The sequence below is a fragment of the Staurois parvus genome, unplaced genomic scaffold (genome assembly GCF_062004578.1).
Source record: "Staurois parvus isolate SC_StPar_1 unplaced genomic scaffold, SC_StPar_1.0 ptg002912l, whole genome shotgun sequence".
In the NCBI taxonomy this organism is placed as follows: domain Eukaryota; kingdom Metazoa; phylum Chordata; class Amphibia; order Anura; family Ranidae; genus Staurois; species Staurois parvus.
The window spans coordinates 33,478-58,657 of record NW_028320708.1 but is presented as its reverse complement, the minus strand read 5'-3'; the positions used below and the strand labels follow the sequence as shown (position 1 = coordinate 58,657).

General features: G+C 47.7%; 1 protein-coding gene across 1 annotated transcript in view; it reads left to right on the top strand.

The window, feature by feature from the left end:
- LOC149428935 (TSC22 domain family protein 4-like) overlaps positions 1–20,745 on the top strand; it is a 52,716-nt gene extending 31,971 nt beyond the window's left edge. Inside the window, exons 3-5 of the mRNA XM_089666919.1 lie at positions 8,937–9,082; positions 9,576–9,624; positions 11,534–20,745. Of these exons, the coding sequence (XP_089523045.1) occupies positions 8,937–9,082; positions 9,576–9,624; positions 11,534–11,722 (384 nt within the window). The 3' untranslated portion in view covers positions 11,723–20,745. The remainder of the gene's footprint in view (positions 1–8,936; positions 9,083–9,575; positions 9,625–11,533) is intronic.
- Positions 20,746–25,180: the final 4,435 nt, after the last annotated feature.

The following is a 25,180-nucleotide window of genomic DNA, read 5'->3' as shown; positions in this document are numbered from 1 at the left end:
AAGTGGTTAAAGAACATAAATTTTTGCCCAAAAAGAAGTGAAACCCCCAAATACAGAGTATTGTGATCAGCATTACAATCTCTTTGGGGTTCAGTAATAAAAACGTCAGTCTAATGAATTTTTTGCCCATCACAGATGAAGAGCCGACAGTTCCCAGTTCCTCATTGTAGGCCTGCGAAGGTTCATGTTTTAGTCGTTCTTCTTTTTTATGATGAAGGTGCTGGCAGATGAGTCTCTGAGACGTGTTCCTGAGGAATTCACAGAAGCGTGATCGGGGGAGGTGTGACTGATCCTCAAAAATACTTTCTCTGCGGGCGTTCCTCTTCCCGCCTGAGAAAGCTGGAGGTGCGGGGCTTCCCCTCCTCCTCTCTCATCTCCTGTTTATTAATCTTGGCTCCAAAAACCGGATTCATCTCTTTTGTCACTGAGCCCTCGCTGTGTTCTTTGTTTAATTACCTGAATATAAAAGCTCAGCGTCACGCGGCACGGAAAAGACAGCAAACAAAGCTGGAGCCAAAGTGGGGCAATGTCCTCCAGAAGACAGCTAGACCATTGCTGCATCTAGGAGATGGAACCCCATAGAACCAGAATCAGTGAGGGGAGCCCAACCATAAAATGATCTCCTGAAATCCTAACTCTCCTCTCCTGAAATACTCTGCGCTGCTGGAGGACTCGGCTCCTTCCTCTATAACTCTCCTCTCCTGAAATACTCTGCGCTGCTGGAGGACTCCGCTCCTTCCTCTATAACTCTCCTCTCCTGAAATACTCTGCGCTGCTGGAGGACTCGGCTCCTTCCTCTATAACTCCTCTCCTGAAATACTCTGCACTGCTGGAGGACTCGGCTCCTTCCTCTATAACTCCTCTCCTGAAATACTCTGCTCTGCTGGAGGACTCCGCTCCTTCCTCTATAACTCTCCTGAAATACTCTGCGCTGCTGGAGGACTCCGCTCCTTCCTCTATAACTCCTCTCCTGAAATACTCTGCGCTGCTGGAGGACTCCGCTCCTTCCTCTATAACTCTCCTCTCCTGAAATACTCTGCACTGCTGGAGGACTCCGCTCCTTCCTCTATAACTCCTCTCCTGAAATACTCTGCACTGCTGGAGGACTCCGCTCCTTCCTCTATAACTCCTCTCCTGAAATACTCTGCGCTGCTGGAGGACTCCGCTCCTTCCTCTATAACTCTCCTCTCCTGAAATACTCTGCGCTGCTGGAGGACTCCGCTCCTTCCTCTATAACTCTCCTCTCCTGAAATACTCTGCACTGCTGGAGGACTCCGCTCCTTCCTCTATAACTCCCCTGAAATACTCTGCGCTGCTGGAGGACTCCGCTCCTTCCTCTATAACTCCTCTCCTGAAATACTCTGCTCTGCTGGAGGACTCCGCTCCTTCCTCTATAACTCTCCTCTCCTGAAATACTCTGCGCTGCTGGAGGACTCCTCTCCTTCCTCTATAACTCTCCTCTCCTGAAATACTCTGCGCTGCTGGAGGACTCCTCTCCTTCCTCTATAACTCTCCTCTCCTGAAATACTCTGCGCTGCTGGAGGACTCCTCTCCTTCCTCTATCACTCTCCTCTCCTGAAATACTCTGCGCTGCTGGAGGACTCCGCTCCTTCCTCTATCACTCTCCTCTCATCCTCTGCACTGCTAGAGGACTCCTCTCCTTCCTCTATAACTCTCCTCTCATCCTCTGCACTGCTGGAGGACTCGGCTCCTTCCTCTATAACTCTCCTCTCCTGAAATACTCTGCGCTGCTGGAGGACTCCGCTCCTTCCTCTATAACTCTCCTCTCCTGAAATACTCTGCGCTGCTGGAGGACTCCTCTCCTTCCTCTATAACTCTCCTCTCCTGAAATACTCTGCACTGCTGGAGGACTCCTCTCCTTCCTCTATCACTCTCCTCTCCTGAAATACTCTGCACTGCTAGAGGACTCCTCTCCTTCCTCTATAACTCTCCTCTCCTGAAATACTCTGCACTGCTGGAGGACTCCGCTCCTTCCTCTGTAACTCTTCTCTCCTGCAATACTCTGCACTGCTGGTAGATTCTGCTCTGTCCTCTATCTATTTTACAGTATCTCTCCTCTCCTTTTGGATTTCCAAAATATATTAGAATGTGTTTTTAGCACATTTTTAAAACTCAATTTGTATTTTGCTGTTTTTTTCTGTGAGTTTTCTGTAGCTCCCTCCTAGATAGCTAGGGGGAGCTAGAGTAAAATTGTTAGAGACTGAGCAGCAGCCTGTAGAGATAGTCAGATCGAGGGTCAAATTTAGGTCAGGGCTGAGAGGCTCTGCAGACCAGCTCTCTGGAACTTCCCCCTGCTCTAGAATTTCGGAGAAGATTCTAGAAGCAGTGGGAGGATGTGAGGAGTGGCTGGTTTTCAATCTCAAGGGATCCTGGCCAATCCCTAGCAAGATGCTTGACATGGGGCCAGGGCAGCTCTTAAAAGTGACTCAGCCTGCTCAGCAGCAGGAGAGTTTGGGGGAAAGATGGAAAATTGAGGCTGGAGGGCCTGGGAGGGGGCCCAGATGGGAAGGGGCACACCTACAGGCAGATGAGCTGGAAAGGAGGAAAGCGCAGGACCTCATCAGCCCCCAGAGCGAGGAACACCTGTGCAGCAAGGAAGGAGTGGCCCAGAAGAAGGCCTGAGAGCAGCTACTGACCCAGCATCTCATAGAAGGAGGACTGAGAGCAGCTACTGACCCAGCATCTCATAGAAGGAGGACTGAGAGCAGCTACTGACCCAGCATCTCATAGAAGGAGGCCCGAGAGCAGCTACTGACCCAGCATCTCATAGAAGGAGGACTGAGAGCAGCTACTGACCCAGCATCTCATAGAAGGAGGACTGAGAGCAGCTACTGACCCAGCATCTCATAGAAGGAGGACTGAGAGCAGCTACTGACCCAGCATCTCATAGAAGGAGGCCCGAGAGCAGCTACTGACCCAGCATCTCATAGAAGGAGGCCCGAGAGCAGCTACTGACCCAGCATCTCATAGAAGGAGGCCCGAGAGCAGCTACTGACCCAGCATCTCATAGAAGGAGGCCCGAGAGCAGCTACTGACCCAGCATCTCATAGAAGGAGGACTGAGAGCAGCTACTGACCCAGCATCTCATAGAAGGAGGACTGAGAGCAGCTACTGACCCAGCATCTCATAGAAGGAGGACTGAGTGAGTAGACCTGCCCTCCCCTGGGCCAGTAAGCAAAAGCAGCGCTCTGGAGAGAAACTGGATTAGCTGCTACCTGGAACTGTCTTCCTCTGAAAGTGACAGGCAACGGATCCCCGGCCCAGGAATTCACCCAGAACAGTCTAGGGTGGTGCAACAGGAGATGCTGGCGAGCTCCCTAGAAGATTTTTTCTGTAAATAGACTTAAACCTGCATTTTCTTTTACAATTTTTAAAAATACGTTTTTAATTTTTTATTCTGTTGTTTGCTGCATGTTCTTAATTATTTTTTTCACTTTTTTTTCCTGGAGGGGGGGGGGGGGGGGGGGCAGTGGATGGTGTCAGTAGAGCAGTGGACAGTGTCAGTAGGGCAGTGGATGTTGTCAGTAGAGCAGTGGATGGTGTCAGTAGAGCAGTGGACAGTGTCAGTAGGGCAGTGGATGTTGTCAGTAGAGCAGTGGACGGTGTCAGTAGGGCAGTGGATGTTGTCAGTAGGGCAGTGGATGTTGTCAGTAGAGCAGTGGATGGTGTCAGTAGAGCAGTGGATGGTGTCAGTAGAGCAGTGGACAGTGTCAGTAGGGCAGTGGATGTTGTCAGTAGAGCAGTGGACGGTGTCAGTAGAGCAGTGGATGGTGTCAGTAGAGCAGTGGATGTTGTCAGTAGAGCAGTGGATGTTGTCAGTAGAGCAGTGGACGGTGTCAGTAGGGCAGTGGATGTTGTCAGTAGAGCAGTGGACGGTGTCAGTAGAGCAGTGGACGGTGTCAGTAGGGCAGTGGATGTTGTCAGTAGGGCAGTGGATGTTGTCAGTAGAGCAGTGGATGGTGTCAGTAGAGCAGTGGACAGTGTCAGTAGGGCAGTGGATGTTGTCAGTAGAGCAGTGGACGGTGTCAGTAGAGCAGTGGATGGTGTCAGTAGAGCAGTGGATGTTGTCAGTAGAGCAGTGGATGTTGTCAGTAGAGCAGTGGACGGTGTCAGTAGGGCAGTGGATGTTGTCAGTAGAGCAGTGGACGGTGTCAGTAGGGCAGTGGATGGTGTCAGTAGGGCAGTGGATGTTGTCAGTAGAGCAGTGGACGGTGTCAGTATGGCAGTGGATGGTGTCAGTAGAGCAGTGGACGGTGTCAGTAGGGCAGTGGATGGTGTCAGTAGGGCAGTGGATGTTGTCAGTAGAGCAGTGGATGGTGTCAGTAGGGCAGTGGATGGTGTCAGTAGGGCAGTGGATGTTGTCAGTAGGGCAGTGGATGTTGTCAGTAGAGCAGTGGACGGTGTCAGTAGGGCAGTGGACGGTGTCAGTAGGGCAGTGGATGGTGTCAGTAGGGCAGTGGATGTTGTCAGTAGGGCAGTGGATGTTGTCAGTAGAGCAGTGGACGGTGTCAGTAGGGCAGTGGACGGTGTCAGTAGGGCAGTGGATGTTGTCAGTAGAGCAGTGGACAGTGTCAGTAGAGCAGTGGACGGTGTCAGTAGGGCAGTGGACGGTGTCAGTAGGGCAGTGGATGGTGTCAGTAGAGCAGTGGACGGTGTCAGTAGGGCAGTGGACGGTGTCAGTAGGGCAGTGGATGGTGTCAGTAGTTTTTTATTATTATTTTATTTTTTAATTTTTAGAATTTTATTTTTTGAAGGCGCTTTGATGAAATGTCGGGGGTCTAGCGGACCCGCTCATTCACACAGTAAGCACAAGAAAACATGTGCGAATAAGTGCTTAATTTTCTTATATAAGTTTTTAAAATGTTTTAATTTATTTTTTACATTTTTTCATTATTTGTTGCAATTTTTTTTAATAGTTTCATTTTTTATTACAATTTTTTAACAGCCTGCTTGAGGGCTTTGCTGAAATATCAGGGGTCAGCAATAGATAATAAGAAAAAAGCTTTTATTAAATATGAAAATGAAGGAAGGCGATCATCGTTTACACATTACAAAGAATAGAACAATTAACAATATAATATAAAAAGGAGCATAGGGGGGGCTCTTGTCCATAATTGGGGGGTGGTACTGACAAAGCTCCAGATGATCCACATTGGCTCACAATTGATATGATCCAGAAGTATTTAGACAGAATAAAGGTGAATAAAGCCCCTGGACCGGATGGCATACACCCACGGGGGCCTTAAAGAATTCAGCTCTGTCATCTCACAGCCATTGTTTTTCATTTTTAGGGACTCTTTAATGACTGACATAGTACCACTGGATTGGCGTAAGGCCAATGTGGGGCCAATATTTAAAAAGGGGTCAAAATCTTTCCCAAGTAATTATAGACCTGTTAGTGTAACTTCTATAGTTGGGAAGATACTGGAGAGTTTAATAAAAGACCACAGAGAGGAGTTCTTGCTGGAAACAAATATTTTAAGCAACAGACAGCATGGATTCATGAAAGACAGAAGTTGTCACACAAATCTGATTTCTTTTTATGAGGAGGTGAGCAAAACCTTGGACAGAGGGGTGATGGTGGACGTGGTATACTTGGACAGAGGGGTGGCGGTGGACGTGGTATACTTGGACAGAGGGGTGGCGGTGTATGTGGTATACTTGGATAGAGGGGTGGCGGTGGACGTGGTATACTTGGACAGAGGGGTGGGGGTGGACGTGGTATACTTGGACAGAGGGGTGGCGGTGGGCGTGGTATACTTGGACAGAGGGGTGTTGGTGGACATGGTATACTTGGACAGAGGGGTGGCGGTGGACGTGGTATACTTGGACAGAGGGGTGGCGGTGTATGTGGTATACTTGGATAGAGGGGTGGCGGTGTATGTGGTATACTTGGAGAGAGGGGTGGCGGTGTATGTGGTATACTTGGACAGGGGGTGGCGGTGGACGTGGTATACTTGGACAGAGGGGTGGCGGTGGACGTGGTATACTTGGACAGAGGGGTGGTGGTGGACGTGGTATACTTGGACAGAGGGGTGGTGGTGGATGTGGTATACTTGGACAGAGGGGTGGCGGTGGACGTGGTATACTTGGACAGAGGGGTGGTGGTGGACGTGGTATACTTGGACAGAGGGGTGGCGGTGGACATGGTATACTTGGACAGAGGGGTGGTGGTGGATGTGGTATACTTGGACAGAGGGGTGGCGGTGGACGTGTTATACTTGTACGGAGGGGTGGTGGTGGATGTGGTATACTTGGACAGAGGGGTGGCGGTGGACGTGGTATACTTGGACAGAGGGGTGGTGGTGGACGTGGTATACTTGGACAGAGGGGTGGCGGTGGACATGGTATACTTGGACAGAGGGGTGGCGGTGGACGTGTTATACTTGTACGGAGGGGTGGTGGTGGACGTGGTATACTTGTACAGAGGGGTGGTGGTGGACGTGGTATACTTGTACAGAGGGGTGGTGGTGGACGTGGTATACTTGGATTTTGCAAAAGCGTTTAACACAGTTCCCCACACATGGCTAATGTGTAAGGTAAAGTCTACGGGCTGGAAAAATCTGAATGTAAATGGATAGAAAACTGGCTAAAAGATGGTATTCAGAGAGTAACGAGTCAAGGATGTTATATTCACAAAGGACAGCCAAGTCCATTTTAGGGCCATAGTTTTGGAATGGGATGTCCAACCATCTCATGCAGGTGTGCCAGTCAGATGTCTACAAAGTTTTGGCCACATGTTGTATATTTCACATCCTTGACTCTGCTGGGCAGGCTTTCTACAAGATTTTGAAGGGTGTCTGTGGGAATTTGTATCCATTTGTGAGGTCAGGTACGTATGCTAGAGGAGACCTGGCTCGCAATTTTTGGAGTGTATCTGTGGGAATTTGTGTCCAATCTGCCAAAAGAATATTTTTGAGGTCAGGTACTGATGTGGGATGAGAAGTCTAGAGTCACAATTGAGGTTCCAGTTCATCCCAAAGGTGCTAAGTTGGATTGAGGTCAGGCCACTCAGGTTTCTTCACACCAAACTAAACACCTCACGTCTTTATAGAGCTGGCTCCACTCTTCAGCAAAATCTTTTCACCAAATGTTGGAGTGAGCCTGTTGGAATTTATGTCGAGTCGACCAAAAGAACATTTGTAAGGTCAGGTACTGATGATGAATGAGAAGACAGAGTCTCGTGGTCACAACTGAGGTTCATATTCATCCCAAAGGTGTTCGGTAGGGTTGAGGTCATACCTCTCAAGTTCCTTTACACCAAACTGATCAAACCATGTCTATACAGAGCTCTCTCCACTTTTCTGGGAAGGCTTTCCACCTAATTTTGGAGTGTATCTGTGGGAATTTGTGTCCACTATGCCAAAAGAAATTCTGAAGGACCCTGTCACGTACCTGATGGGAGACTGAAATGACGAGGTCGGCCTCACTTGTGTCACTAGCCCTGACCCCACTGGAGTTGGAACAGAGGGAGTGTAGGGACCAGGGGGACAAGAGCGCCAGTAGATGTTGTTTGCAGCTCTTGCAGATGATGACCTTGGAAGACTGATGATATTCTGATTCAGGCACAGTAGTAACCAGCAGAGCGGGTTTTGTAGATCGCCAGGCTTGCACCAGAGCAAGGCAGGTAGCCAGGGAAAGAGACAGGAGCAGTGTCATAGGAATAGCTAGGGTCATCAATGGGCGGACAGCACGGTACAGAAACAGAAGCAAAGCCAAGGTCAGGAGCAGAGCCGAAGTCAGAAACCAGTATCAATCAGGAGAGCAATCAGAGTCAAGTCAGGAACAAGCCGGGTCAGCAACAAAGGAATCACACAGGAACAAGTAGGACACGGGGGAGCTGAAGACCAGTCAGCACCTATCATGGGCAGAGGCACTCTTTAAATAGCCCGTCTGGAGCCAATCTTCGCCGTACGTGTGCATGTGCTCGATCGCGCATTTCCGCGCGCATGCGCACAACCGACCACTCCTCTCCAGCCGTTTCTGTGCGCATTTCTATTCACGATTCATCTCACCGGAAATCCCTTACAGACCCTCTGCACACTGGTATATACCCTTTCAAGCAGACTATGCAATAAATAGGGACACATATTGCAATAGATGCTTAAGCTGGCCAACTGCGTCAACGTAATCCCTCTATGGCCCGTCCTACTCTGCTCTGCCTACTGTGGACACAATGCTAATGTAAGGGAAAAGACAAAGTGGGGCAGAGCTACCAGGTCTAGGTCTGGCTACTCACTATGCCAAAAGAACATTAGTGAGGTCAGGTACTCATGGTGGGTGACAAGACCAAGCCTCGGGGCCACAGCCGAGGTTCCAAATCAAGTCAAAGGTGTTCGGCAGGTTTGAGGTCAAGCCACTCAAGTTCCTTCACACCAAAATAATGAGACCATGTCTATATAGAGTTTTCTCCACTCTTCCGTGAAGGCTTTCCACCATATTTTAAATTGTATTTGTGGGATTTGTGTCCAATCAGGCAAAAGAACATTTATGAGGACAGGTACCGATGAAGACCAGGGTCCCAATTGGAGTTCCCAATCATCCCAAAGGTGTTCAGTAGGGTTGAGGCCAGGGTTCTGTGCAGGACACTCAAGTTCCTCAACACCAAACTCCTGAAAATACGTGTTCATGGAGCTGGCTTTGTACACAGGGGCAGTCGTGCTGGAATAGAAAAGGGTCTTCAAAAGTTTGGGAGCAAATCATTGTCTAAAATGTCTCTGTAGGCTGTATTATTACCAGTACCCTTGACAGGAAATGTCTGAACTTCATCGTTTTGACGGATGTCATATACTGTAGTGATATCGTGGATGTGATGGTCAAGTGTCACAAATGTTTGACCACGTAGCATAATACTAAGGTGTGTAAAACTCCAAAAACACTTTCATGTCTTGTCTTGCATTTTTTTTCTTCGGTAGCTCTCTCCATTGCCAATGCCAGTGTCACCCATCATCACGATACAGAGTGACAAAAGCCCAAGCCGCCCAAAGTCCGATATCTTCAACGAGAGGCTTCTACTGGCTCAGACTGTGTTCCGGATGGGAGAGGGGAGCGATCAGGACAGGTGAGAGAAACAGATAAAGCAACATGACAGCCAAAGCTCCACTGGTAGGGAATTACGGAAAAGAAGGCAGCTTAGTCATACAGTAGGTGCTCTTGGGAGTAGGAAGAGGTCGTGGCAGGGACGGCATTGACAATGGCCCATTGGCTTTGTCTTCCTATAGGAAAATTGCTGCTGTTTCCTCTATGGAATAATAGCCAACCTATGAGAAGGTGCTTTAATGGGCCAATGAAATAACTGCAATGTCCCGTCCTCAAGGACGATCTGCTACTGCACAAACATAGCCCAATGGGACTGTAGTTTGGACCACGGTGCATCAAATCTTGGGTAGGGTAGGAAGCATAGAGAGCACGAGGCGTAGGAAGAATTCTTAGGAATGTGAGGTGTGAATTCCACACATAGGCAGAAGAATCTACAGCCGACATAAACACATAACACAACTATACGAGAGTCACCCGGCTAACAGTCAGGTGTTGTCTGCTCTGTCTCTTCACAGCGCGCCCAACAGTACAGGAGCCATTGACAACAAGATCGAACAAGCTATGGTAAGGAACTGTACCACCACAAAGATCATGGTCATCATATGTCTGTCCCATCCTGTATATTCCTGTACTGACCCCTCGCACAGCGCTGTCACCTCACCTCCATCCCGTCCTGTATATCTATATTCCTGTACTGACCCCTCACACAGCGCTGTCACCTCACCTCCATCCCGTCCTGTATATCTATATTCCTGTACTGACCCCTCACACAGCGCTGTCACCGCACCTCCATCCCGTCCTGTATATCTGTATTCCTGTACTGACCCCTCGCACAGCGCTGTCACCGCACCTCCATCCCGTCCTGTATATCTGTATTCCTGTACTGACCCCTCACACCGCGCTGTCACCGCACCCCCATCCTGTCCTGTATATTCCTGTACTGACCCCTCACACAGCGCTGTCACCGCACCCCCATCCCGTCCTGTATATCTATATTCCTGTACTGACCCCTCACACAGCGCTGTCACCGCACCTCCATCCCGTCCTGTATATCTATATTCCTGTACTGACCCCTCACACAGCGCTGTCACCGCACCTCCATCCCGCCCTGTATATCTATATTCCTGTACTGACCCCTCACACAGCGCTGTCACCGCACCTCCATCCCGTCCTGTATATCTATATTCCTGTACTGACCCCTCGCACAGCGTGGTCACCGCACCTCCATCCCGTCCTGTATATCTATATTCCTGTACTGACCCCTCGCACAGCGCTGTCACCGCACCTCCATCCCGCCCTGTATATCTATATTCCTGTACTGACCCCTCACACAGCGCTGTCATTACACCCCCATCCCGTCCTGTATATCTATATTCCTGTACTGACCCCTCACACAGCGCCGTCACCGCCCCTCCATCCCGTCCTGTATATCTATATTCCTGTACTGACCCCTCACACAGCGCCGTCACCGCCCCTCCATCCCGTCCTGTATATCTATATTCCTGTACTGACCCCTCACACAGCGCTATCACCGCACCCCCATCCCGTCCTGTATATCTATATTCCTGTACTGACCCCTCACACAGCGCTGTCACCGCACCTCCATCCCGTCCTGTATATCTATATTCCTGTACTGACCCCTCACACAGCGCTGTCACCGCACCCCCATCCCATCCTGTATATCTATATTCCTGTACTGACCCCTCACACAGCGCTGTCACCGCACCCCCATCCCATCCTGTATATTCCTGTACTGACCCCTTACACAGCGCTGTCACCGCACCCCCATCCCATCCTGTATATCTATATTCCTGTACTGACCCCTCACACAGCGCTGTCACCGCACCTCCATCCCGTCCTGTATATCTATATTCCTGTACTGACCCCTCGCACAGCGCTGTCACCGCACCTCCATCCCGCCCTGTATATCTATATTCCTGTACTGACCCCTCACACAGCGCTGTCATTACACCCCCATCCCGTCCTGTATATCTATATTCCTGTACTGACCCCTCACACAGCGCCGTCACCGCCCCTCCATCCCGTCCTGTATATCTATATTCCTGTACTGACCCCTCACACAGCGCTGTCACCGCACCCCCATCCCATCCTGTATATCTATATTCCTGTACTGACCCCTCACACAGCGCTGTCACCGCACCCCCATCCCATCCTGTATATCTATATTCCTGTACTGACCCCTCACACAGCGCTGTCACCGCACCCCCATCCCGTCCTGTATATCTATATTCCTGTACTGACCCCTCACACAGCGCTGTCACCGCACCCCCATCCCGTCCTGTATATCTATATTCCTGTACTGACCCCTCACACAGCGCTGTCATTGCACCTCCATCCCATCCTGTATATTCCTGTACTGACCCCTCACACAGCACTGTCATTGCACCTCCATCTTGTCCTGTATTTTTCTACTATTACAATACAAATTCATTGACTTTCTACTTTCGCTCAGGACCTGGTAAAAACTCACCTCCTGTTTGCCGTACGCGAGGAAGTAGAGGCTTTAAAAGAGCAAATTAAGGACCTTACAGAACGGAACAGCCATTTGGAACATGAAAATAATCTTTTGAGGACGCTCGCTACGCCGCAGCAGCTGTCTGAACTCAGCGTCCGGATGAAGGCTTTAAGGAAAGGAGTGTGAGTTGACCACGATGGAAGCGATTGGTGGCCTCCATACCATTTTCCGATCACGTCGGAGGTAGAAGATAGTGGGGGGGGGGGAAGCCCCTTCTACTACAGCTACCTAAGTACGGAGGAGAGCAATGCATACCGAGCAATGACCCCTCCATGCCCCCCCCGGTGTGGGTCTCTATTGTAGGGGGGATGCCAATGGATGTAATGAATTTTGCAATAAGTGACTAGACTTTACTTACCCAAATTCTGCCAGCACCAGTTTACTAATCGCCTCGTATTGGAAATGGATTTGCTGTTCAGAACTCTGCAGCCTGCTGGTGCCTTAATGGAAGAGATGAGCAAATGCACGAATCACCCCCCCCCCAAATCACTTGCCATTACATTCATAATCAGAGGGTTTCTTTTAGAAGGATGGGTCCCCACGGTCCTTCTACTGTTATTAAGGGGTGTGATTATAAAAAAATTCACAGAGATATTCTTGTTGGAAAATTGCGTGTACATTTATTTTGTGTTAGTGGCCACAAAATTGGATAATATTAGGCTATTTTCTCTCCAGGTTGAATGTTATTCAGTCATAAGAAAAAGAGAGTGGTTCAGGAAAATACCAGGTAATGCCACTAGATGGAGCTGGTGGTCATCGGAAATATGAATTAATTAACTCAGCTCATCAGCTCCATCTAGTGGACCTGATGATCATTGGACTATTTTCTCTCCAGGTTGAATGCTATTCATTCATGAGAAAATGGAGTCATTCGGAAAAATATCACATAATGCCACTGGATGGAGCTGGTGGTCATGAGAAATATGCATTTATTAACACTTCATTTATTTTCTCTCCAGGTTGAATGCTATTCAGTCATAAAAAAACAGAGTTGCTCAGGAAAATACCGCATAATGCCACTAGATGGAACTGATGGTCTTAGGAAATATGTATTTATTTCCTATGATCATCGGCGCCATCTAGTGGCCATATTGAAGCATATTCCTCATCCACTCTATTCTGTGTGAATGAATAATGTTCAACCTGGAGAGAAAATATTCACTCGATTTTGCCCTTACTCACGCAGAATGAATGTACTTTTCACAGGATGAATAGCTCCTGAATTTTTCTTCTAAATACACTCCTAGTTGTTCTTGGGACATAGATGTACAGCTACAAATTTCATCTGTATTGCCATCTGCTGGTGAAATCTCGTATTGCAGGGAGACCATGAAATGGCTCTTTATGGAACCTACAAGCCAGAGGTCAGTCCTCCCAAGTCATATTAGGAGCAGGATGGGAGAAGGTGACTTTCAGAAGTAAGGACCAGTTTCTATTATGGCATAGAAGGGTCCAAACGAGTGATGTAGGTGTGATCAACCAGAGGATATGAAGAAATTAAAGCGAAGATCCGGTTTCCAAAAAAAAAAAAAAACTGTATCTGCTGACTTTTAATATAAAGGACACTTACCTGTCCAGTCATCCAGCGATGTCCGCACCCTAGCTGGTTTCCTTAATCGGCTTCGGATGCTGGTGCCGGCATCTTTACATAGCGGACGTGATTGGCTGCACAGTTTTCTGGGACCTGTGATGTGTCCCAGAAGGCTACATGGGAAAGAGGAGGGGCCAAAGATTGCCGCGGCGAACTCAGCCAGAAATGGGAGCGGGTATCTGTCCCCACTCCTCCCGAAAATGTGCCAAATGTGGCAGTGGAAGGGGGAAGATGCCAACAAGCGAAACTTCCCCTTTTGGGTGGAATTCCACTTTAAGTACAAGGGCTCTGTGCTGTATATAAAGAGGAAAAAAGAGAATTCTATCACAAAAGTCAATTAAAAAAAAGAAAGCAGTCTGTTCAAATGTGAGGGAACATCCGTGATGGCAGTTGGTCCTGTTGTTCCTTGTGGTCAAGGGTATGCCACAACTGTAGAAAACATAAGAAAGCAAGAGAAGGGAGCATAGACGTAATGCATTAAAGGGCAATTCAACTAACCCACTGCCATAAAACATGTATGCGTTGGCCTGCATGCACATGTGCATCCATGGAGTTACAAGATTGAGATGTGAGAACACGTGCACTGCACATTCCCAGCACACTGACTGATGGCTCCTGGTCTCCATTTGTGAGAGTCAGCAGGACGTACTCCTGGTCATGTGTCCACTGTGAGAGCCACCTCCATCTCCCAAGGGCAGAACCCAGTTAAAGGGCAAGAAGGGGTTAATACAAGCAGTAAATGAGTCACAACCCACCCAGGAGCAGCGCGCCTCCTTCCAACCCACCCAGGAGCAGTGCGCCTCTTTCCATTCCTCCTAGGAGCCACACATCTCCTTCCAACCCACCCAGGGGCAGCTGGCCTCCTTCCAACCTACCTAGGAGCAGGGCGGCTCCCTCCAACCCACCCAAAAGCAGTAAGCCTCTTAAAACCCACTAAGGAGCAGCGTGCCTCCTACCTTTCCTCCCAGGAGCAGCACGGCTCCTTCCAACCCACTCATGAGCAGCGGGCATATTTCCAACCCACCTAGGAACAGGGCGCTTCCTTCCAACCCACCTAGGAGCTGCACGCCTTCTTCTAACCCTCCCAGGAGCAGTACGCCTCCTTTCATTCCTCCCAGGAGCAGCACGCCTCCTTCCAACAGACCCGGGAGCAGCAGGCCTCCTTTCAACCCTTTCAGAAGCAGGGCACCTCCTTTCAACCCACCTAGGAGCAGCACCCTTCCTTCCAACCCAACCAGGAGCAGTGGGCCTCCTTCCAACCCACTCAGGAGCAGGTCACCTCCTTCCAACCCACTCAGGAGCAGCACGCCTCCTTCAAACCCACCCAGGAAGCAGCACGCCTTCTTCCAGCTAACCCAGGAGAAGTGTTCCTCTTTCCAACCCACCCAGGAGCAGTGTTCCTCCTTTCAATCCACTCAAGAGCAGTGTTCCTCCTACCAACCCACCCAGGAGCAGTGTTCAATCCTTCCAACCCACCCAGGAGCAGTGTTCAATCCTTCCAACCCTCCAGTGTTCCTACTTCTAACCCACCCAGGAGCAGTGTGCCTCTTTCTAAGGTGCTTCCTAAAATGCCAGGTGATTCATACAGGTGGCCACCATTAGCCTCGATGTGCGGTTTGCAGCTGTTGTACCATGGGCCTTAGTTGCACTGCTTCAAGATCATCCTCTGCAAGCTGTGTACTGCTTTTATACATTATTAATTTTGTTTTTTAATATGTTAGGTCTGTGCGCACTTCTCTTGCTTTCTTATCATAACCAACCAGAGCATCAGATGTCAGTTTCATTTTCCAGATGGTTCCTTTCTCTCGTCTCTAGCAGATGATATCATCCAGATCCAATGAATGACATCCTCTGTTATGTCTGGATCCTGTTTTTTTTCCTCCTGCTAAATCATAGCTGCCAGTACAGCGCAAGCCAACAGGCTGCATTCTCGAGAACAGCAGCCAAACTCAGAAAATGTTGTAACATTGCTGGTTGATGAGTCTAATGTCAAGTTCACTTGTAGCTTTGGATAATGGAGGAGGACAGAAGAGGCAACTACTGACCCTGTTGTTCTAATAACGAAGGTCTTAGAGTATTTTCGAAAGTTGATGAAGTGTGCACAAAGCCCAATCTTTTAAGTTTTGAATACTGGTGAAGAGTCTTGGTGACCATCGTCGAGGGAAAATTACAAATGCGGTAATGTTTTTCTAATCTTCTTATGGAAACACCTGTTCTGAGAGGACTTCCCCAAATTTGGGGAGATTTCCTTTGGCTTGTTGTATCTACAAGATGGGAAAGTAAGAGAAATCTCCTTAATGGACACAGGTGGCTACAAAAACCCAACAGTGTCAGATGTTGGGTTTATTTTCCAGATGGTTCCATTCTGTTGACTCTAGCAGAAGATGTCATCAAGACCTAATGAATGGCATCCTCTCTTATGTCTGGATCCCATTTTTTCCTCCTGCTTAATCATAGCAAACCAACAGGCTGCATTCTCATGAATTTCAGCCAAACCTAGAAAATGTATTGTCTTTGCTGGTTGGTGGGTCTACTATGAAGGCCACCTGTAGCTTTGGATAACGGACAAAGACAGCACAGGCAACTACTGACCCTGTCGTTCTAATAACAAAGGTCTTAAGAGTATTTTGGAGGTTGATGTTGAAGAGTGCATAAAGCACAATCTTTTTTTTTAATGTTTGTATACTAGTGAAGCGTTAGGATATCTTTCACCATTTGTCTTGGTGACCATCATCACTGGGACTGAAAATTACAAAACTGAAATGTTTTTCTAATTTTTCCATTGGGGACACTTGTTCTGAGGGATCTTCCCAGCTTTGGAGAGATTTCCTCCCAGTAGTTGTATCTACAGAATGGGAAGTTAAGAGAAATCTCCATAAGGGGACACGGATGACCAAAAACCCAACAGTGGTTGTAACCCTTCTCTATTCTTTCCAGAGTGGATAAAAAAATTGGCTTTAGATACCATTTAAGTCTTTATTCCAGAAAGGCTGTACATTTAAAGCCCAGCTCCAGGCACAATAAAGCAGGTTTACATGCTGTTGCCACAAAAGCGACCCCCTGCCAAGTTGGCTTTAGTCTACTTTTATCAAATCTGCTCATTTATATGTCAGGATTAGTGGAGCTCCAGCTGTATCACTGGCCCGCTTTGATGTAAGCACCGCAGATCTAGTAGACCCCAACATTATGGTTGCGTGTCCCAGTCTCCCTCTCTTTCTGGCCATTCGCAAAACACACAGCCCCAGGCTTCAGTCTGTGAAAAGCCAAGAGTAGAGGGGGTGAAGAAGCAACCTCAGTGTTGGGGTCTATGAGAGCGGGTCAGAAGTACATAGGGGAGCTTTACTAATACCAGTATGTAAAGGAACAGATTTGCCTAATGTAGACAAAGCCAACATAACAAAGATTGCTTTTGAGGTAGAGGAATGTTGATCTGCTTTAGGTTTATTGTGCCTGTGGTCGAGGTTTAAATTTAATCTGGCATGAGAAAATGTTGCACCTGGTATTATTAGGTAACTGATGGCACCATAAAATGGAGCAGTGTACAAATATCTCACTTTGTGCCAAGTAGGTGCTCCAGAACACTACTTGAATCCCACTGGTCCTTGAGTACTGAAAAACAATCTAGATATTTCAGTGACCAAATAGGAGCTGTCGCATTGCATTGTGGGGTCACCAGGTTGTGTCTGAGCTTTGAATATGCAGTTTTTTGCATATTGAGCAATGGGTATGAAAACTCTTCAGATTCCTTAGAGATAATTTTACGAAGCTGGAGTACCTGATGGTGGCTACTATTACCTATTAATGTTAATTTGTCTCTATTTTCCCATGATGATTCAGTTAAGGGCCTACTGAGTTTTTTTTTAAATGGTAGCTGTATGAAGATTAAATCAAGGACACCTGACCATTACACCTACTAAATATGGGCAAAATATTTGGACAGCCTTCCATTTTGGATGATTGTACACTTTCAACCTTGTGGTAACAGTTTGGGAGAGGCCCTTTTCTGTATGACTGTACCCCTGTGTACCAAACCAGCTCCATAAAGAACTGGTTTGATGAGCTTAGTGTAGAGGAACTCAAGTGGCCTACATGGAGCCCTGATCTCAACCCTACTGAACACCTTTGAGAAGACTTGGATCACCAATCGCAGGCCAAGTCTTTTCATCCAGCATCGTCACCTGACCTCACAAATACCCTTCTGGCTGAATATCTCACAGATACACTCCAAAATCTTTTGGAAAGCCTCCCCAGAAGAGTAGAGCTAGCTCCATAAAGACATGGTTTGAATAGTTTTGTGTGGAGGAACTCGAGTGGCCTGCATAGAGCCCTGATCTCAACCCTACTGAGCACCTTCGGAATGCCAATTGTGAGTCAAGTCTTCTCATGCAACATCACAACTTGACCTCACAAATGCTTTTATGACTGAATGTGCACAAATTCCAACAGACATAGTACAACATTTTGTGGAACGCCTTCACAGAAGAGTGGAGCCAGCTTCGTAAAGACATGGTTTGATGACTTTAGTGAGAAGGAACTTGAGTGGCTTGAACAAAGCCCTGACCTCAACCCTATTTGAACACCTTTGCAATGCCGATTGTGAGCCATGTCTTCTCATCCATTATCACTACTTGACCTCACAAATGCTCTTATGACTGAAAGTGCTTAAATTCCCACAGGGATAGTCCAAAATTTTGTAGAATGCCTTCCGAGAAGAGTGGAGCCAGTTCCATAAAGACATGGTTTGATGAGTTTGGTGAGGAGGAACTTGAGTGAATTGCACAAAGCCCTGACCTCAACCCTATTTGAACACCTTTGCAATGCCAATTGTAAGCCAGGTCTTCTCATCCATTATTATTATTTTACAGGATTTATATAGCGCCAACAGTTTGCGCAGCGCTTTACAAAATGAAGGCAGACATTACAGTTACAATACAATTTGATACAAGAAGAAACAGAAGGCCTTGCTCATTAGAGCTTACAATCTAAGAGGAAGGGTTATCACTACTTGACCTCACAAATGCTCCTATGGCTGAATGTGCTCAGATTCCCACAGGGATAGTCCAAAACGTTGTGGAACACCTTCCCAGAAGAGTGGAGCCAGCTCCATAAAGACGTGGTTTGATGAGTTTGTTGGGTAGGAACTCAAGTCGCTTATATGGAACCCTGACCTCAACCCTACTTGAACACCTTTGGAATGACGATTGTGAGCCATGTCTTCTCTTCCAACATCACTACTTGACCTCACAAATACCCTTATGGCTGAATCGGAAAAAACATTCCTGCAGACACACTTCGAAGTCTTGTGATCAACCTTCTCAGAAGAATTGAGACTGTTATAGCTTACTCCATATTAATGCCCATGGTTTTGAAATGAGATGTTGTCCAGCAAGTTCATATAGGTGTGATGGTCAGGTTTCCACCAACTTTTGTCCATGTATTCCAAACAAAATGGAGTTGCAGAGACGTATGGGTGCCGTTACACATCACACTTCCAAAATATACTAAAAGCTTTATATCTGGAAGAAGCCATTTTAGAGTCTAACTCTTGCTGCACAGCATTATATTTGCTACTACAACACAGGTACTGTTTGATGAGATTGTTGATCATGATTAATGTATTAACACTGTACTTAATCAACTATTCAAGGCAGGAGTGAAGAGGTTAACTGTCCCGTCTGCCTGACACTGCCGCAGTTTTTCCGCTGCCCCACTAAAACTCGATACGGCACTTTTAGCTTACTAGCGCAAAATAGACGCTGGGTTTTAAGGGAGAGTTAACAGAACAATGATATTGGTACACTAGGCTTATTAATTAAAGACAATTATGTCCTCGCTTACACTCCTGAGAGTCTTTTAGGTCTTTACCATGTTGTTAATAGCCTTGGATGGAATTCCCAGAGAAAACATGCCCTGCCCCTCTTTTTAAATTTTCAATATGTTGACGGCGTGCCATCAATGGGCTGTCCTCACTTATTTGTCTATTAGTCTCCTGTCACCCCCTGACTTCAAACTCAGGACTACCAGCCAATCAGATTCTGTTGATGTGTACATGCCAATGGAAGGAAAAAGCAGATGGTAGACCTTCTCAATGTACTGATGTTTTTTTTTTACTGCCAATCAGCATGCTGGCGGTGTGTTTTTGACTTGTGATGAGCTACAGTGTGGACCCAATCCAGTTTGGCCCACACCTACGGAATGCAGGCCTCCCGCCCAATTTATTGTAGAAAGCAGGCCACCAGCCAAATCCGTTGCGGAAAGTAGGCCACCAGTCCAGGCAGATGCAGAAAGTAGGCCACCAGCCCAATCATTTGCAGAAAGCTGTCTGCCAGCCCAACCAGTTGCAGAAAACAGGCCACAGCCCAATCAGTTGTGAAAAGCAGGCCACAGTCCAGTCAGTTAAGAAAAGCAGGCCACCAGCCCACTCAGTTAAGAAAAGCAGGCCACCAGCCCACTCAGTTAAGAAAAGCAGGCCACCAGCCCAATCAGTTAAGAAAAGCAGGCCACCAGCCCAATCAGTTAAGAAAAGCAGGCTACCAGCCCAATCAGTTAAGAAAAGCAGGCTACCAGCCCAATCAGTTGTGAAAAGCAGGCCACAGTCCAGTCAGTTAAGAAAAGCAGGCCACCAGCCCAATCAGTTGCGAAAAGCAGGCTACTAGCCCAGTCAGTTACGAAAAGCAGGCTACCAGCCCAGTCAGTTGCGAAAAGCAGGCCACCAGCCCAGTCAGTTGCGAAAAGCAGGCCACCAGTCCAATCCGTTATGGAAATCAGGCTACCAGCCCAACCCATTAAGAAAGGCAGGCCACCAACCCAACCAGTTGCGGAAAGCCGGCCACCAGCCTCATTAGTTACAGAAAACAGGCCACCAGCCCAATCACTTGCAGAAAGCAGGACACCAGCCCAATCAGCTTCAAAAAGCAAACCATGAGCCCAGTCAGTTGCGGAAAGCAGGCCACCAGCCCAATAAGTTGCTGAAAGCAGGCTGCCGGCCCCATCAACTGCACAAAACAAAGGGGCCATATTCGTTCTTGACCTAATATGGTCCCATGTGTTTGGGTAATTGGCATCAGCCAGCATCCTTGCCTTACTGCCAGTGAAGGGGCAGGGATGCTGGCTGATGTCACTTACCCAGAATTCCTTGCTGACTGGGCTGGCGGCCTTCTGGTATGTGACAGTCACCCATAGGTTTGGCCCAAACTTTAGCTCATCGTTGTTTTTGGACAAACTGTAGTGCTACAGCACCACCATAGACCAACTCGTTCAAAATATTATAGAAATCAACAATTATATTAAATATTAAAACATCAAATGTAATCAGTATTTAAAATTCCATACCTTCCCCCCAAGCTTCTATGGATTTCTTACAATGTGGGGCCCCCAGACTGTACTCCATATTCAAGTGGCTTACCATTCTAGCATCCCTTGCCTGGGTGTGGGCATTGGCGTCTATACCTCCGGGTACATCCTGCGCTATTAACAACGATGGTCATTCCTACAAACAAATGTTTTTATGAATGTAACTGTACTGATGAATAAACTATTTTTCTACTACCCAAACAAAGTTCTTGCTTATGACTTCTTATATAACATTTGCACACGCCTCATTCACACAGGCTTCAAGCGCTTTAGCCCCATTTCTTTTAATGCTTCCAAGTGCCAGGTAGTGCCAACAATGTCAAGTGGACAGGACAGTGTATACATACATGTTAGCTTCACATCAAAAACTTTGATTGGAATCGTCCATTTACGTATCTCCCGAAGTCTGGCTGAAAAACTCCCAGAGATGGCATCTTCCTTTCCAGCCTTGTTGCTACGATGTTGCCAAGAGACTCCCAGCTCTTATTGTTCGCTTTCACCATCACAGGAACGAGCTCTCAGGTGCTACTGCATCAAGGGTGAGAAAGCGATTGTGAGGGGGTTAGAATTAGAGAAAGCGCTTGCTCCTGTGATGGTCGGGGTGAGCAGTAAGAGCTGGGAGTCTCTTAGCAACGCCCTAGCAACAAGGAAAGGATGGGATGATGCCATCTCTTGGAGTTTTTCAGTCAGGCTTCTGTCCTGCCTTGTTGCTAAGACACTACCAGCCAATTCAAACCCCTTCACATGCATTCTTTCTCCCCCGTTGCAACAGCTTGGAGCTCAACAAAGCTGTGATTTATTTATTTATTTATCGAGTTTATATAGCGCCAAAGGGTTTGCTCAGCGCTGTACAATAGAGGGGGGACAATACATGAAACAGAACAGTAACATCAAACAGTACACAAGGGGTAAGAGGGCCCTACTCTTTCGAGCTTACAATCTAGGAGGGAGGGGGTAGTGGTACAGGAGGAAGTGGCTGTGGGGGATGGAGTGGTAGGAGGAGGGAAGGGCAGCGGCTGTTAGGTGAGGGTGGGGTAGGCTTCCCTGAAGAGGTGGGTTTTCAGGGAGCGCCTGAAAGTGAGGAGGGAAGGTGACAGTCTGATGGATTGGGGTAGTGAGTTCCAGAGGATGGGGGAGGACCTGGAGAAGTCTTGCAGTCGTGCGTGGGAGGAGGAGACCAGGGAGCAAGATAGAAGGAGGTCCTGTGAAGAGCGAAGGGTACGGGTAGGGTGGTACCTGGGAATCAGGTTGGTGAGGTAGTTAGGGGCAGTGTTGTGAATGGCTTTGTAGGTCAGAGTGAGCAGTTTGAATTTAATGCGTTGGGCAATGGGGAGCCAGTGGAGGGATTGGCAGAGGGGGGTGGCAGAGGAGGAGCGGCTGGTGAGGTGGATGAGTCTGGCCGCTGAGTTCAGGATGGTCTGAAGTGGGGAGAGCCTGCACTGGGGTAGGCCGGTGAGGAGGGAGTTGCAGTAGTCCAGGCGTGAGATAATCAGGGAGTGTACGAGTAGTTTAGTGGTGTCTGGGGTAAGGAAGGAGCGTATCTTGGCGATGTTCCAGAGGTGGAGCCTGCATGTGTTTGTAAGTGATTTAACATGAGGTTGAAAGGAAAGGTTTGAGTCCAGAATGACGCCAAGAACCTTGGCTTGCTGGGCGGGATTGATGGTGGTGGTGTTGGTAGTGATGGAAAGGATGGGGGGGGGTGCGGGAAGGGGGAAGACGAGAAGCTCGGTTTTGGAGAGGTTGAGCTTCAGGAAATGGAGCGACATCCAGTCAGAGATGTCGTTTAGGAGGTGAGTGATGCGGGCGGAGAATGTGGGGGTGAGGTGAGGGGTGGATAGGTAGATTTGAGTATCATCAGCGTAGAGGTGGTAATTGAAGCCGTGGGAGTGTATGAGTTTGCCAAGGGAGGAGGTGTAGATGGAGAAGAGAAGGGGTCCAAGGACAGAGCCCTGGGGGACCCCAACAGAGAGGGGGAGGGAAGAGGAGGTGGCATCGTTGTAGGAAACGCTGAAGGAGCGTTGGGATAGATAGGGATGTGATAAATGAGATAGTGGACCACACATTTGCAGGGTTTGAGATGCGATGATATGGATGTGCGGTAATGGCTGGTAGTGTCTTAACAACATCCTAGCAACAAGGCAGGATGGGATGATGGCAGGCCAGTTGGGCTTGTGGAGGTTTGTAAATGGCCTACACCTATATTAAGGGCATTAACCAACTACGGTTGGTTAATGCCCTTACCTGTAATGGCATTTTTTTTTTGGTAAAGGTGAACTGTGCCTTTAAGTGGGCAGTCAGTAGGGGCAGTACAAACAAAGATCAAACGTCTATTTTTACCGCCTGTGTGAGATGGCTGAAAGGGTTAGTTCACCTTTGCAAAAACAACTGCCTATGCAGGTAAGGGACGTCTGTAGATAAAAACAAATTGTGCAGCTTTGACTAAAGATGGAGAGAACCCGTGTTGTAGGTGTACGCCTGACTGGAATACTCCCAGGGTGTCGTTAGGATGTTGCTAATGGTGGCCTAGTCACCCCTTGCCATAGGTGTAAGCCTGACTGGGATACTCCTGGAACGTTGCTAGGATGTTGTTAAGAGAGACCTAGTCATCTCTTGCTACGGGAGTGAGCCTGACTGGATACTCCCAGGACAATGCTAAAGGTGGCCTAGTCATCCCTTGCTATAGGTGTAGGTCATTTACTTACCTCCTGAAGCCTAACTAGAACACTCCTGGGACGTTGCTAGGAGAGGCCTAGTCATCCCTTGTGATAGGTGTAAGCCTTACTGGAATTCTTCCAGAACATTGCTAAGAGAGGCCTAGTCATCCCTTGATACAGGTGTAGACCATTTACTTACCTCCCAAAGCCTGACTGGAATACCCCCAGGATGTTGCTAGGACATTACTAAGAGAGGCCTAGTCATCCCCTGCTATAGGTGTGAGCCTGACTAGAATAGTCCCAGAATGTTGCTAGGACATTGCTAAGAGAGGACTACAGTGCCTTGAAAAAGTATTCCTACCAAGTGAAATTTTCCACGTCATGTGACAACCAAAACCGTCAATGTATTTTTTTGGGATTGGATGTGATAGATCGACACAAAGTGGCACATAATTGTGAAGTGCACGGAAAATGAGAAATGGTTTCCAACATTTGTGACCAATAAATCTGTGAAAAGTGTGGTGGCATTTGTATTCAGCCCCCCGGAGTCCATACTTTGTAGGACCCCCTTTGGCTGCAATTCCAGCTGCAAGTCTTTTTGGGGATGTCTCTCCCAGCTTTGCACATCTAGAGAGGGACATTTCTGCCCATTCTTCTTTGCAGAATCGCTCATCTCTGTCAGATTGGATGGAGAGCGTCTGTTGACAGCAATTGTCACGTCTTGCCACAGATTCTCCATTGGATTTCAGTCTGGACTGTGACTGGGCCATTCTAACACATGAAGATGCTTTGATCTGAACCATTCCATTGTAGCTCTGGCTGGATGTTTCGGGTCGTTGTCCTGCTGGAAGGGGAACCTTCGCCCCGGTCTCATGTCTTTAGCAGACTCTAACAGGTCTTCTTCTAAGATTGCCCTGTATTTGGCTTCATCCATCTTCCCATCAACTCTGACCAGCTTCCCTGTCCCTGCTGGAGAAAAGCATCCCCACCACATGATGCTGCCACCACCATGTTTCACGGTGGATGGATTGTTTGCCAAGGGTGATGCGCAGTGTTAGTTTTCCACCACACATAGCGTTTTGCTTTTAGGCCAAAAAGTTAAATTTTGGTCTCCTCTGACCAGAGCCTCTTCTTCCACATGTTTGCTGTGTCCCCCACATGGCTTCTCACAAACTGCAAACGGGACTTCTTATGGCTTTCCTCCAACAATGGCTTTCTTCTTGCCACTCTTCCTTAAAGGCCAGATTTGTGGAGTGACGACTAATAGTTGTCCTGTGGACAGATTCTCCCCCCTGAGCTGTGGATCTCTGCAGCTTCTCCAGAGTTCCCATGGGCCTCTTGGCTGCTTCTCTGATGAATGCTCTCCTTGCCTGGCCTGATGGATGGACAGCTATGTCTTGGTAGGTTTGCAGTTGTACCATACTCTTTCCATTTTCGGATGATGGATTGAACAGTGCTCCGTGGGAGGTTCAAAGCTTGGGAGATTTATTTATAACCTAACCCTGCTTTAACCTTCTCCACAACTTTATCCCTGACCTGTCTGATGTGTTCCTTGGCCTTCATGATGTTGTTTGTTCACTAATGTTCTCTAACGAACCTCTGAAGGCTTCACAGAACAGCTGGATTTATACTGAGATCACATGACACACAGGTGGACTCTATTTACTAATTAGGTGACTAATGAAGGCAATTGGTTCCACTAGATTTTAGTTAGGGGCATCAGAATTAAGAGGGCTGAATACAAATGTATGCCACACTTTTCAGATATTTATTAGTAAAACATTTTGAAAAACATTTCTCATTTTCCTTCCTCTTCACAATTATGTGCCACTTTGTGTCGGTCTATCACATAAAATCCCAATAAAATACATTTAGGTTTTTGGCTGTAACATGACAAAATGGGGAACATTTCAAGGAAGGGGGAGGAAGACTTTTTTAAGGCACTGTAGTTGTCCCTTGCTATAGGTGTAAACCTGACTGGAATAC